Source organism: Galeopterus variegatus, unplaced genomic scaffold, assembly GCF_000696425.1.
Source record: "Galeopterus variegatus unplaced genomic scaffold, G_variegatus-3.0.2 Scaffold647, whole genome shotgun sequence".
In the NCBI taxonomy this organism is placed as follows: domain Eukaryota; kingdom Metazoa; phylum Chordata; class Mammalia; order Dermoptera; family Cynocephalidae; genus Galeopterus; species Galeopterus variegatus.
The window spans coordinates 709,145-725,301 of NW_007726758.1; the positions used below are offsets into that span (position 1 = coordinate 709,145).

The following is a 16,157-nucleotide window of genomic DNA, read 5'->3' on the forward strand; positions in this document are numbered from 1 at the left end:
TCGGATCCCATGTGGAGACCGGTTCCCACTCACTGGCTGAGCACGGTGCGGGCGCAACACCGAGGGTTGCAATCCCGTTGCCGGTCCCCGGTACGGGCGTGACACCGAGGGTTGCAATCCCGTTACCGGTCAGTAAAAAAGACAAAAAGGAAAAAAAAAAAAAGTCCATCATACTGTAAGAGAGTTACAGTTCCTTATATCCTCACCAGTACTTGTTATTGTCAATCTTTTTATGTTTAGTTGCAATGGCGGGTGTGTTGTGATATTGCATCATGGTATAATTTGCAATTTCCATAATGACAAATGAGGCAAAGTACCTTTTCATGTTTATTATCCAATTAAATATCTTCAACAAATTGCCAATCCAGACCTTTTGTTTACTTTTATGGATTTTTTTCAGATAAAGCTCATATAACATAAAATTTACCATTTTAACCATGTTAAAGTGTGCAATTCAAGTAACTTTTGCTTTTCATGTTTATTATCCAATTAAATATCTTCAACAAATTGCCAATCCAGACCTTTTGTTTACTTTTATGGATTTTTTTCAGATAAAACTCATATAACATAAAATTTACCATTTTAACCATGTTAAAGTGTGCAATTCAAGTAACTTTTGGTATATTCTCAATGTTGTGCAACCATCACCACTACCTAATTCCAGAACATTTTTTTCATTCCAGAAAGAAACCTTATATTCACAGTCACTTCACATCACCCCCCTCTCCCTCCACAGTCCTGGCAACCACTAATCTGTTTTATGCCTGTATGAATTTGCCTACTCTGGATATTTCATATAAATGAAACCATAGAATATGTAACCTTTTGTGTCTGGCTGTTTTCACTCAACATATTTTCAAGGTTCAACCATGCTGTAGCATTCACTTTTTTATGGCTGAATAAAATTCCATTGTACAGATATACCACATTTTGTTTATCCTTTCATCAGTTAATTGAACATGTTGGTAGTTTCTGAGTTGTTTTTTTCTTACTGATTTGGAGGAATTCTTTATATGTTCTGGATACATCCAACATATGTGTTGCAAATAACTTCTCCCATTCTGGAGCTGGCCCTTTCACCCTCTTAACAGTACATTTTAATGAACAAAAGTTCTTAATTTTAAGGTCGCCCAATCTAAAGATCATAAAAATATACTCCTCTTCTAGAACTTTTACTATTTTACTTTTCATATATAGATTTATAATCCACCTAGATTCAACTTTCTGGTGTGAGTTAGAAATCAATATTCCTATATTTCCAGACAGATACCCAATTGACTCAGTACCATTTATTGAAAAGACCATTCTTTCCTTGCGTTGGTCTTAAATCAAATGGCTATATATGTTACCCATTTTCTCTGTAACCCATTCCAATAAATATTTCAACTCCTACAACTCTATTAAAACATTTCTAGTTAAGATCACCAAGAAAATCACCATACCAAAATCAGTGCTAAAATGCCAGTCTTTACTTGATTCTTCACCAACACTTGACATACCTGACCAATCCCTTTGCTTCCTGTATACCGTATTCTCCTGGTTATCTTCTTACTTCCACTCCTGACCTCTGAATGTTAGAATATCCCAGAACTCAGTCTCTGGCCAGCCATAGTCTCATTCTACGCTCTTTCCTTAGGCTTAAATAACAGCCATACACTGCTAAGTCTCAAGTCATACCCCTAGCTTTTAGAAAAAAATTTTTTTGAGATAAAATACATATAACATAAAATATACCATCTTAACCATTTTTAAGTTTATATAGTTCAATAGTGTTTAAGTATATTTACATTGTTGTGCAACCAATCTCCAGGACTTCTACATCTTGCAAATCTGAAACTCTATACCTATTAATGACTCTCCGTTTCCTCCTTTCCCCATCTACTGGTAATCACCATTTTACTTTCTGTTTCTATGAATCTACTTTAAATACCTCATATCAGTAAAATCGAACAGTATTTGTCTTTTTGTGACTGGCTTATGTCAGTTAGCATAATGTCCTCAAGGTTCATCCTTGTAAAGCTGTAGCATGTCTCAGCATTTCCTTCCTTTTTAAGGCTGAACAATATTCCATTGTATGTGTATACTACATTTTGTTTATCCATTCATCTATCAATGAATACTTTAGCTGATTTCCACCTTTTGGCTATTGAGATAATTTTGCTATGAACACAGATGTACAAAATCAGTTTGAGTACCTACTTTCAAATCTTTTGGGTATATACCCAGAAGTGAAATTGCTGGATTAAATGGGAATTCTATTTTTAATTTTTTTAGGAACTACCATACTGATATCCATAGTGGTTGCACCACTTTACATTCCCACCAATAGTGCACAAAGGTTCCAATTTCTCCACATCCTTGCTAACATTTGTTATTTTCTGTCTACACCATCATTGTGAATGGGGTTTTAAATCATCTTTTTTAGGTGAACATTAGGAAAATGCATTTTCTGTGATATTTGCTTCAATTTCTTTAAAGAAAAGGAAGATCATAAAGACAATGTGAGCCATCCTAATGAGTTAATATCTCATTATGGTTTTAATTTGCATTTCCCTGATGGCTAATAATGTTGAGCATCTTTTCATGTGCTTGTTGGCCATTTGCATATCTTCTTTGGAGAAATATCTATTCAACCTCTTTGTCCATTTTTTAATTGTTTATTTTTTTGTTGTTGAGTTGTAGGAGTTCTTTATATATTCTGGATATTAACCCTTTATCAGACATATGACTTACAAATATTTTTTCCCATTCCATTTGTTGTCTTTTCACTCTATTGATTGTGTCCTTTGATGCATATACCTCCAGCTTTTATCTTACCCCTGAGATCCACATTATTACATCTAATTGCCTACTTGAAATCAGGGAGAAGCGCACAGGTAGCTTTTGTGGCACTGGTAACATATCATTCTTAACTAAGCCACAAGGCAGGCAGAGACTCCTCGGATTAAGTGAAACATTCCATGCTACCTGGGAAACATCATGACCAAACCCAGCAAGCTCACTGGTACCACTGCAGGGCTACACACATTCCATGCTGGTCCTACCAGCCAAGTTGTATGCCTACTAGAAGTCAGCTATATTTGTTCCCATGCTTGTTTATAACAGTAGATGGAGTGGGGAAACCAGCTGTTTCACTAAGCTAACTGCTTTGGAAAGACTGGATAATGGCAATTATTGAACAGACTAACATAAAAACTGCTACCAAAGACTGGTTGGGGGGGCAAGACATAAAAATGAAGTGCTCTGTGCTCACTTTGTCTTTATAATCATCCTCTTCTTTAAAGAAATCAAAGCAAATATCACAGAAATGCATTTTCCTAACGTTCACTTAGAAAAGATGATTTAAAACCCCATTCACAAACATGGTATAGACTCACTTTTCTCTGCTTCTCCCCCTAAAAACAATTAAAGATACTAAAAATCATCGACCAGATAATAATAAAAGAACTTTGAAAGCTGTAATAAAGAAAACTGTTTAAGATCCTCTAGACTTGAGGAACTACCCTGGATTTCTTTTTTTTTGACTGGTAAGGGGATTGCAACCCGCGGCACGGTGTGGTCTGCACCATGCTCAGCCAGTGAGCACACCGGCCATCCCCATAGAGGATCCAAACCCGCGGCCTCGGTGCTTCCAGTGCCGCACTCTCCCAAGTGAGCCACAGGGCCGGCCCTCCCTGGATTTCTTTTATCTCCTATATATCCCCATACTGGGCACTGAAGAGGCCTGCAACCCAGAACCACTAATAGGCATACATGCAGCACATGCACACACACACAAACAAAATAACGATAACGACAAAATAAAACATAAAACCAGAACAGTGTTCTCTCTGGTGAAATGACTGGGAACAGAGAAACCCAACAGAGACCTAGTGGATCTTCTAGCCTCCACAACCTGGGCCCCAAGAGCAGTTTGATCGGCCAGTTGCAGCAGCAGCAAAAAGTACTAGCAATTGATCCACCAGCAGGAACAGCAGGAGGAAGTCTCTTGCTATCCTAACCCCCACTTTACAACCAGTGCACTGGATGCCACACCAATCCACACAGAGGGGCGACATTAGCAGAGCCCCATATTTCCCTGCCCTCCAATCAGTGGCATAAGGCAATCCATGCCCAGCAGCTTCTATATTCATTTCCCCTATCCTCCAGAAGGTGGCCCCTCTACATCAGGAGCCCAAGGAAGCTTTCTGTCCTTACAGACAACACTGTCAGGGTATGAAGCTCATCAGAATAGCAATGCAAGGGCTCTGAAAACTTAGCTGCCTTTGGAAGTAAAGCCTACAAAAGTAGGTCAGATCTATACACTAAAGCCTAACAGGGTGTTTACCCACTAATACAGATTAAATAGAATCAAGACCCTCTGACATAATAACTGAAATGTCCAGGATACAACTGAAAATAACTTGTCATACCCAAATCAGTAAAACTAAAATCTGAAGGAGAAAACACAATCAACTGATGGCACTACAAAGACAAATGAGATGTTGGAAATATCTGACAAAGATTTGAAAGCAGCCTTCATAAAAAGGCTTTGATAATCAATTACAAATTCTCTTGAAACAATGTATTGTATACTTGAAAATTGCTAAGAAAGAAAACTGTAAATGTTCTCACCATAAAAAATGGTACATAAGAAAAAAAATAAAATAAATAAATTAATTAATTAATTAAAAAAACATATACATTGTATATTGACAAAATAAAAATTAAAATTAAATAAATAAATTTAAAAAATGGTACATAAGGTAATGGATATTTTAATTATTTGATTAGCTTCATTTAATCATCTCACAACGTATACATATAGTCATGCCTCACATGCCTTACTTAACAAAGGGCAAATTAATTAATTAAAAAAAAACATATACATTGTATATTGACAAAATAAAAATTAAAATTAAATAAATAAATAAATAAATGGTACATAAGGTAATGGATATTTTAATTATTTGATTAGCTTGATTTAATCATCTCACAACGTATACATATAGTCATGCCTCACATGCCTTACTTAACAAAGGGCATATGTTCTGAGAAATGCATCAGTTAGGTGTTTTTGTCATTGTGCAAACATCAGAGTACCAAAACACAAACCTAGATGGTATAGCCTACTAAACACCTAAGCAATATGGTACAGTCATTATAATCTTATGGGACCACTTAGTATATGTGGTCTGTCACTGACCAAAATGTTAATATGCAGTGCATGACTATAGATTAAAACATTTTGTACACCATAAATATACATAATTTTTATTAACAATTAAAAAAATAATTAAAAAATAATATATGAGTCAAAAAGAAAGTCTCAAAGAAAAAAATTTTTTTAAAGGATTATGAACTGCCATTGGCCCTGGACCCAGCCATGGGAGCCACATGCCACAGGCCCTGACTGCCCACACCCACTGGCACCTCCTGCCATGTGGCTCCAGCTACCTGCAGCTGCACCACTGGTGACTCCTGGAAATATGAGTCTACCTGGAACACCCAAGTCTATCTGGGATAACTGAGTCTACCTGGAACTACTGAGACTATATAGTCTATCCAGAACCCAAACTAAAATACCACACCCAACAGGCAATTTAAAATAAATGTACAGGAGGGAGTGTCTCTTCTCAGCCACCCCACAGTAATAGAAGCAGCAACTGACCAGACATCAACGTAGGGATGCTAGAAATATGGAAAAAAAAGAAAGAAAATATGAAACCACCAAAGGAATACAGTAATTCTCAAATACCAGATCCCAAGCAACAGGAAACCCTTGAAATGGCTGAAATGGAATTACAAGAAACATTCTTAAGGAAACTCAGTTAAATACAAGAAGACTCAGATAGACAACACAACAAAATGAGAAAAACAATCCAGGACATGAAAGAGGAAACCTACAAACAGATAAACATCATAAAAAATAATGTAACAGAACTCTTGAAATTGCAGGATTCATTCAACAAAATAAAAACTACAATCAAGAGTGTAAGGAGCAGGGCCGGCCCGGTGGCGCACTGGAGAGTGTGCCGCTTGGGAGCACGGCGGCGCTCCCGTTGAGGGTTTGGATCCCATGTGGAGACCAGTTCCCGCTCGCTGGCTGAGCGCGGTGCGGGTGCAGCGCCGAGGGTTGCGATCCCGTTGCCGGTCCCCAGTACGGGCGCGACACCGAGGGTTGCGATCCCGTTGCCGGTCCCCAGTACGGGCGCGACACCGAGGGTTGCGATCCCGTTGCCGGTCCCCAGTACGGGCGCGACACCGAGGGTTGCGATCCCGTTGCCGGTCCCCAGTACGGGCGCGACACCGAGGGTTGCGATCCCGTTGCCGGTCCCCAGTACGGGCGCGACACCGAGGGTTGCGATCCCGTTGCCGGTCCCCAGTACGGGCGCGACACCGAGGGTTGCGATCCCGTTGCCGGTCCCCAGTACGGGCGCGACACCGAGGGTTGCGATCCCGTTGCCGGTCCCCAGTACGGGCGCGACACCGAGGGTTGCGATCCCGTTGCCGGTCCCCAGTACGGGCGCGACACCGAGGGTTGCGATCCCGTTGCCGGTCCCCAGTACGGGCGCGACACCGAGGGTTGCGATCCCGTTACCGGTCAGTAAAAAAAGACAAAAAGGAAATTAAAAAATAAAAAAAAAAGGAGTGTAAGGAGCAGACTAGAGCAAGCAGAAGAAAGAATTTCTGATATCAAACACAGGCTTTCTGAAATAACCTAAGCAGACAAAAAGAGAAAAATGTATTTTAAAAATGAGGAAAATCTATTACAGTTATCAGACAACCTTAAACACACAAACATCCGAATCATGGGTGTTCTGGAAGGGAAGGAGAAAGGAAAGGGCATTGAAAACCTATTCAACAAAATAATAGCAGAAAACTTCCCACTTATTGGTAGAAATATGAACTTCCAAATCCCCAAACAGATTCAGTCCAAAAAGGTCCTCTCTGAGATACACTACAGTCAAACTGCTAAAAGTAAAGACAAACATAATCCTAAAAACAACTGGAGAAAAGCATCAAGTCACCTGTAAGGGAGTCCCCATCAAACTAACATCAGACTTATCAGTAGAAACACTACAGGCCAGAAGAGAATGAGACAATATATTCAAAGTACTAAAAGAAAAAAACTGCCAGCCAAGAATGCTATACTAAGAAAGTCTATCCTTCAGAAATTAGGGAAAATAGTGTATTTCCCAGACAAACAAAACTGCAGGACTTCAACACCACACAACCAGCCATACAAGAAATCCTCAAGGGAGTCCAGCATCAGGAATCCAAAAAACAATTAACATCACCATGACTACATGAGAAAGAACAAATACCACTGGTAGAGCAGATATGCAAATGAGTAAAGAAAGGACTATGTCATAACACCTCAAAAAACCGACAAACACTGAGGACAAACAATAAAAGGGAAAGGAAGGAAGAAAAGATACCCAAAACAACCATACAAAAGCAATTAAACGCTAGGAGTAAGACAATACCTTTCAATAACCCTAAATGTGAACAGATTGAATTCCCCACTCAAAAGACATAGACTAGCTGAATGGATTAAAAAACTGGACCCAACAATATGCTGCTACAAGGAACCCACCTCACCTGTAAAGACTCACAGAGAATAATACTGAAAGGATGGAAAAAGATATACCACACAACTGTGAACCAAAAATTAGTAGGTGTAGCTATTCTTATTTCAGATAAAATAGACTTTAAACCAAAAACTTTTAAAAGAGACAAAAAAGGGCATTATATAATAAAAAAGGGATCTGTCCACCAAGAAGACATAACCATCATAAAAACATATGCACCCAATATCAGAATACCCAGATATATAAAGCAAACACTATTACACCTAAAGAGAGAGATAAACCCCAATACAATAATAGTTGGAGGCCTCAACACCTCTCTATCAACAATGAACAGATAGATCGAGGCAACAAATCAACAGAGAAACACAGGATTTAACAACACTTTAGACCAAATGGACTTGGCAGACATCAACAGAACATTTTGTCCAAAAAGTACATAACATATATTCTCATCAGCATAAGGAACATTCTCCAAGATAGACCACATATTAGGACAAAAATCAAGTCTTAACAAATTTTAAAAACTGAAATCATTTCAAGTGTCTTTTCAGACCACAATGAATTAAAACTGGAAATCAATAATAGGCAAAACTCCAGAAACCAATGTGGAAATTGAACAACATGCTCCTGAATACCTTAATTTCAAAAAAGAAATTAAACAGGAAATTTAAAAAATTTTTGAAACTGGGGCCGGCCCGGTGGCGCACTGCTACAGTGCGCCGCTTGGGAGTGCGGCGGTGCTCCCGCCGAGGGTTCGGATCCCACATACAGACCGGTTCCCGCTCACTGGCTGAGCGAGGTGCGGGAGCAACACCGAGGGTTGCGATCCCGTTGCCGGTCCCGGTCCAGTACGGGCGCGACACTGAGGGTTGCGATCCGTTGCCGGACACGAAAAAAGACAAAAAAAAAAAAAATTTTTTTTGAAACTAATGATAAAAAAGATACATGATACCAAAACCTATGGGACACTGCAAAAGCAATACTAAAAGGGAAGTTTATTGTAATAAATGCTTACATCAAAAGATAGAAAGACTCCAAATAAACAACCTAATATTACACCTCAAAAAATCAGAAAAACAGGAACAATCCAATCTCAAAATTAGTAGATGGGGGCCGGCCTGTGGCTCACTCGGGAGAGTGTGGTGTTGATAACACCAAGGCCCCGGGTTCAGATCCCATATAGGGATGGCCGGTTCGCTCACTGGCTGAGCGTGGTGCTGACAGCACCAAGTCAAGGGTTAAGATCCCCTTACCGGTCATCTTTAAAAAAAAAAAAAAAAAAAATTAGTAGATGAAAAGAAATAATAAAGATCAGAGCTGAAATAACAGAGACCAAAAATATGACACAAAAGAAAAAACAAAGGTGTTGGTTTTTTGAGAAGATAAACAAAATACACAAACCATTAGCCAGACTTACTAAAAAAATAAAAGACAAGATCCAAAAAAGTCAGAAATGAAAAAGGAGACATAAGAACTGATACTACAGAAATACAAAGAATCATTAAGGACTATTACGAACAGCTATATATCAACAAATTTGAAAACCTGAAGGAAATGGATAAATTTTGGACACATACATACTACCAAGACTGAACCAATAAGAAATAGAAGACCTGGACAGATCAATAAAAAGCAACAGATTGAAGCAGTAATCACCAGTCTCTAAGCAAGGAAAATCCCAGGACCAGATGGCTTCACTGCTGTATTCTACCAAACCTTTAAAGAGGAATTAATATCAATTCTTTTCAAACTACCCATAAAATTTGAAACAGAAGCCATTCTCCCAAACTCATTCTGTAAGGCCAGCATCACCCTGATACCAAAACCAGACAAATATACAACAAAAAAAGTAAATACAGGTCAATACCCTTGATGAACATAGATATAAAAATCCTCAACAAAATATTAGCAAATAAAACACAGCAAAAGATCAAAAAGATTATAAACCATGATCAAGTAAGTTCATCCAGGGATGCAAGGATGACTCAAAATATGCAAATCACTAAATGTGATACACCCCATCAACAAAATCCAGGACAAAAACCACATGATCATCTCAATAGACACGGAATAGGCATTTGACTAAATTCAATATCCCTTCATGATAAAGACTCTCAACAAATTTGGTATAGAAGGAAAGTATCTCAACATGATAAAAAGCCATATATGACAAACCCATCACCAATATCATCCTGAATGACGAAAAGCTTTCAGCTTTAAGAACAGGAGTGAGACAATGATGCCCACTCTCACCATTCTTATTTAACACAGTACTGGAAGTACTTGCCAGAGGAATCAGGCATGAGAAAGAAATAAAAGGCTTCCAAATTGGAAAAGACAAACTGTCCATCTTTGCAGATGACATGATCCTATATATAGAAAACCCTAAAGACTCTACCACAAAACTCTTAGAGCTGATAAATAAATACAGCAATGTTGCAGTTTACAACATCAATATATAAAAATCAGTAGAATTTTTATACTCCAACAACTAGCAGAAAAAGAAATAAAGAAAGCAAGCCCATTTACAATAACTACCAAAAAAATAAAATACCTAGGAATCAATTTAACCAAGGAGGTGAAAGATCTCTGTAATGAGAACTACAAATCACTACTAAAAGAAATTAAAGAGGACAACAAAAGATGAAAGACATTCCAAGTTAATGGACTGGGAGAATTAACACTGTGAAAATGTCCATACTACCCAAAGCCAGATTCAATGCAATCTCCATCAAATTACCAATGACTTTCTTCACAGAAATAGAAAAAACAATCCTAACATTCATATGGAAAAGCAAAAAGACCCCAAAAAGCCAAAGCAATCATGAGCAAAAAAATAAAGCCAGAGGGCCGGCCCAGTGGCGCACTCGGTTGAGTGCAGCGCTTGGGAGCGCGGCGGCACTCCCGCCGAGGGTTCGGATCCCATATAGAGACTGGTCCGCTCACTGGCTGAGCACGGTGCGGGCGCGACACTGAGGGTTGCGATCCCGTTACCGGTCATGAAAAAAGACAAAAAAAGGAAAAAAAAAATTAAAAAAAAAAAAAGCCAGAGGCATTACACTTTCTGACTTTAAATTATACTACAAAGCTATAGTAACCAAAACAGCATAATACTGGCATAAAAATAGACACACAGACCTGTGAAACAGAATGGAGAACCCAGAAATCAAACCACGTACTTATAGCCAACTAATCTCAACAAAGACACCAAGAACATACATTGGGGAAAGAACAACCTCTTCAACAAATGGTGCTGGATATTCATATGCAGAAGAATGAAACTAGACCTGTACCTCTCACCATATACCAAAATCAACTCAAAATGGATTAAAGACTTTAATGTAAGACCTGAAACTATAAAACTATAAAACTATGGAAATATAGGGAAAACAGTTCAGGATGTAGGGCTAGGCAAAGACTTTATGAAAAAGACCCCCAAAAGCACAGAGAACAAAAGAAATTTTAAACAAATGGGATTATATCAAACTAAAAAGCTTCTGCACAGCAAGAGAAACAACTAGCAGAGCAAAAAGATAACCTTCAGAATGGGAGAAAATATCTGCAAAGTATAAATCCAACAAGGGATTACAATCCAGAATATACAAGGAATTCAAACAACTTAACAGTAAATCATCATCATCATCATCATCATCATATTAAAAAATGGGCAAAGGAGCTGAACAGGCATTTCTCAAAGGAAGATATACAATGGCCAACAGGTATATGAAAAAATGCTCAACATCACTAAGCATCAGCAAGATGCAAATCAAAGCCACTTTGAGATATCATCTCACCCCAGTTAGACTGGCTATTATCAAAAAGACAGACAATAGCAAATGCTGGCAGGGATGCAAAGAAAGAGGAAACACTTCTGCACTGTTGGTGGGATTGTAAACTAGTACAACCATTCTAGAGAACAGTATGGAGATTCCTCAACAACTACAGATAGAACTACCATAAGATCCAGCAATCTCACTATCAGTTATATGCCCAAAGAAATGGAAATCACCATGTCAAAGAGATACCTCCTGCACTCCCATGTTTATCACAGCTCTATTTATAATAGTCAAGTTATGGAATCAACCTAAATGTCCATCGATGGATAACTGGATAAGGAAAATGTGGTATATATACACAATGGAATACCACTCAGCCATAAAAAAGAATGAGATTCTGCCATTTGCAGCAACATGGACAAGCTTATGTTATCCAACATGGAGAAAATTATGTTAAGTTAAACAAGCCAGGCACAGAAAGAGAAATACTACATGTTCTCACTCATAAGTGGGAGCTAATAAATAAATAAATAGAAAGAAAGCAAAGAAAAGAAATAGAAAGAAACAAACAACAATCACAATAATACATCGAACTTTCAGAAGGAGAGAACAGAACTGGGGTTACTAGAAATGGGGAGGGGTCTGAAGAAATTTGTTAATGGACACAAAGAATGATCACATACTGTAATGATGAATAAGCTCTATCCTGATTTGACTATCACATATTGTACATCAGCATTGATCATAAACTTTGTATGCCACGAACATGTATAATCAGTTGTTTCAATAAAAAATTATAAAATGCTAATAAAAGAAATCAAAACTTAAAATACGTAAATATGCTGTGTTTGTGAACTGGAAGATTGAACAGAGTAAAGATGCCCTCTCTTATTTCAATTATAGGCTTAATGTAAAATCTCAGCAAGTTTTTTTTGTGGACATAGACAAGCTTATTCTAACATTTATATGCAAAGAAAAAGGTCCTAAGTATAGCCAAAACGATTATGAAAAATAACACAGTGGGAGGAATCACACTTTCTACTGCTAAGGCTTACTATATACCTGTAGTAATCAAGAAAGTATGGTAATAGCAGAGGGATAGTCACAAAGATCAATGAAACAGAACAAAGAATCCAGAAACAGAGCCACACAAATATGCCCAACTAATTTTTGGTTGCTAAAAAAAAAGCAGTTCAATGGAGGAGGGATAGCTTTTTAAGTAAATGATACTGGAGCAACTGGACATCCACAGGCAAAAAAAAAAAAAAAGAACCTTGACCGAAATCTCACATCTTCTATAAAAATGAACTCAAAATGGACGACTGACTTAAATGAAAAATGTAAAACTATAAAATATCTAGAAAATAACATCGGAGAAAATCTTCATGAACTAGGACTAGGCAGAGTTCTTAGATTTCATACCAAAAACACACACACACAGCAAAAACACAATTCATAAGAGAAAAAAAAAATTGATGAATTAGACCTCATCAAAATTTAAAACTTTTGCTCTGCAGAAGACCCTGCTAAAAGGATGAAAAGAAAAATCACAGACTGCGAGAAAATATTTGCAAGTCACATATCCAACAAAGGCCTTCTATCTAAAATACACAGAGAGGGCTGGCCTGTGGCTCACTTGGGAGAGTGTGGTGCTGATAACACCGAGGCCATGGGTTCGGACCCTATATAGGGATGGCCGGTTAGCTCACTTGGGAGAGCGTGGTGCTGACAACACCAAGTCAAGGGTTAAGATCCCCTTATTGGTCATCTTTTAAAATAAACCAATCAAGAAATAAAAAATAAAATAAAATACAGAAAGAACTTTGAAAACTCTACAGTAACTATTCAAATTACAGCAGAAAACATGAACAGATATTTTACTGAAGAGAATATTCAGATCGCAAATAAACTCATGAAAAGATGTTCAACATCATTTTCAATTAAGGAAACTCAAATTAAAACCACAATGAGATATAATTATCCACCTATCAAAATGGCTAAAATGAAAAATAGTTATAACCCCAAATGCTGGCTGAGATTCAGAGAAATTGATCACTCATACATTGCTGGTGGGAATGTAAAATCGTACAACCATTGTGGAAAAGTTTGACAGTTCCTTTCAAAACTAAAAATGAACTTACCATACCACCCAGAAAATACATTCTTGAGCATTTATCCTACACAAATAAAGACTTATTTTCATGTACAAACTTGTACAGGAATGTAAGGAACATAAACACACATACATATATACATACATACACGTGTGTATGACTAGTATATACATATGTGTGTGTATATGAAATAGAAGAAAAAAGCCAATCTCAAAAGGACATGCACTGCAGGATTCCATACATGTAACATTCATGAAATAATCTAATTATATAGATGGAGAACAGAAGAGTGGTTGCCAGGGGTTAGGAAAAAGGGAAAACTGATGGGTGTGGTAATGGTACTGTTGAGTATTTTGATTACTGTGGTGGTGACACAAGGCTACACATGATAAAAGTGCATAGAACTAAACAAATACACATGCACATAAATGAGTGCACGTATAACTAGTAAAATCTGAATAAGTTCTATAGATTGCAGCAATGTCAATTTTTTGGTACAATATTGTTCTATAGTTGTATATGGTTTTAACACTGGGGGAGGCTAGAGGAAAGGGTACACATGACTTCACCGTACACTTCTTTGTAATGTTCTGTGAATCTACAATTATTTCAAAATAAAAAGCTTTTTTAAAAAATCACTGCACCCATGCCAAAGGAAAGGCCTAGCCAGGCATCTGGCTGACATCTTTAAGTTAAAACAGTTAGGACAGCATGAATCAATTTTCCATATTCCCCTCTATTAGTTTCTGAGGGCTGCCATAACAAAGTACCACAAACTGGGTGGCTTAAAAAACAACGCAAATGTATTCTCTGAGAGTTCTGAAGCACCATAATGAGTAATGGGCATCATCAAAGACCTCTGACCTATAGAGTAGATCTGCTCTTGGCCTTCAGGACCCCAAACTTTCCTGGCTGGCCCCCTTCATTCCCAATCATTCCTCTCCCATCTTTACCTCCTCAATGTAGTAATATATTATTTTCTTTTCACTTTCTCAATTTCTGATCAATCCTGATTTTTTTGTAAGTATTCTATTAGAACATCTATTCATATATTCTTGATCCCTTACTAGATTAACATTTCTTTGTAACACTTTAAAAATGTATTCCCATCACCTAGCAAAGCAACTTGTATGAATCTCTTTTAAAAATAATAAATACTGTGCTGAATATGTCCTTAGATGAACAGAAGTTTTTAGGTTTGATATAGTCCCATTTCTCTATTTTTGCTTTTGTTGTTTGTGCTTTTGGTATAATATCCAATTAAGTCACTGCCAAATCCAATGTCATGAAGCTCTTTCCCAATATTTTCTTCTCAGAATTTTTATAGTTTTAGCTCTCATATTTAGGTTTTTGATGCCTTTTGAGTTAATTATTGTATATGGTATAACATAACAGTCCAACTTTATGTCTTTGGATGCGGATATCCAGTTTTTCCATCACAATTGCTAAAGATACTGTCCTTTCCCATTGAATGGTCTTGGCATACTTTCACCATTTTATTCTGGGTGAGGGTTTATTTGGGGGCCCTCTAGTCTAGTCCATTGGTCCATATGTCTGTCATTATGCCAGTACCACATTATTTGATTACTGTAGCTTTGTAATAAGTTTTTGTTGTTGTTGTTGTTGTTTTGTTTTTGTTTTTATAAGAGACAAAAGCCGGTCTTTTATTTTTTATTTATTTATTTAATTGAAGCATGATTGATTATACATATTTTGGGGGTACAACATTGACTACCATCACCTGTGTACAATATGTGTTGATCAAATCAATATTATTAGCATGTTCATTATTACAAATTGCAATTATTCTTTATGCCCCTTATCCAATCTCTCCCCACCCCCCACTCCTTCCCTCCCTCCTACCTCTAGTAACCACAGATTTGTTCTCTCCTTCTGAAAGATCAACGTATTATTGTGGTCTTTTCTTTTTCTTTCTTTCTTTCTTTCTTAGTACCCACTGATGAGTGAGGACATGTGTTACTTCTCTTTCTGAGCCTGGCTTATTTCACTTGACATAATTTTCTCCAAGCTCGTCCATGTTGCTGCAAATGGCAGAATTTCATTCTTTTTCATGACTAAGTAGTATTCCATTGTGTACATAGCCCACGTAATAAATTTTGAAATCAGGTTTTGCTTAATAATTCTATCTAAAATAAACTTGCCAACCCAACAATCTGACCAGCTGGCCTACTTCGAGCAGCAGCTTCCTGCTTCCTGATTACTGCTTACTCACCTGGACTCCATCTTCTTGTCATTTCCCTCACAACCATCCAGGGCTCCTTCCCTTGCTCCAATGAGGAGATCACATCCGGCTTGGAAACCAAAAGTCCTGGTTATAAAAAAAGAAACTGAGATGAGATGAATATGAAAGTATCCAGATACAGTGATTCAGAGTTGATTAAAACAAAAATAAATCACAGGTCAAAATGGTACTTGATAAGGTCTACAGAGGAAAGAAAGGAAAAAGGATGAAATACTCATATTCAGCTGAATTCAGGATCATAAGAAATAAAGCAAACAAATAGGTGATAAAATACTATTTAAATTTATATAAATGTTCTCTCTTTTTATTTTGCTATGAGAAAAAAGAAGCTTCCTGAGATATTTATTCTCAGATTTTTTAAAATGTTAGGGCCAGGCCCGGTGGCGCACTGGATAGTGCGCCGCTTGGGAAGCGCGGCGGCGCTCCCGCC

At 37.5% G+C, this 16,157-nt stretch overlaps 1 protein-coding gene across 2 annotated transcripts in view; it reads right to left on the reverse strand.

Moving 5' to 3' along the window:
* The window catches only part of ZNF461 (zinc finger protein 461), a 39,144-nt gene that overhangs the window by 13,477 nt on the left and 9,510 nt on the right, over positions 1-16,157 (reverse strand). For both annotated transcript variants that reach the window (XM_008570953.1, XM_008570954.1), the window contains exon 3: positions 15,698-15,793. In XM_008570953.1, the coding sequence (XP_008569175.1) occupies positions 15,698-15,793 (96 nt within the window). The remainder of the gene's footprint in view (positions 1-15,697; positions 15,794-16,157) is intronic.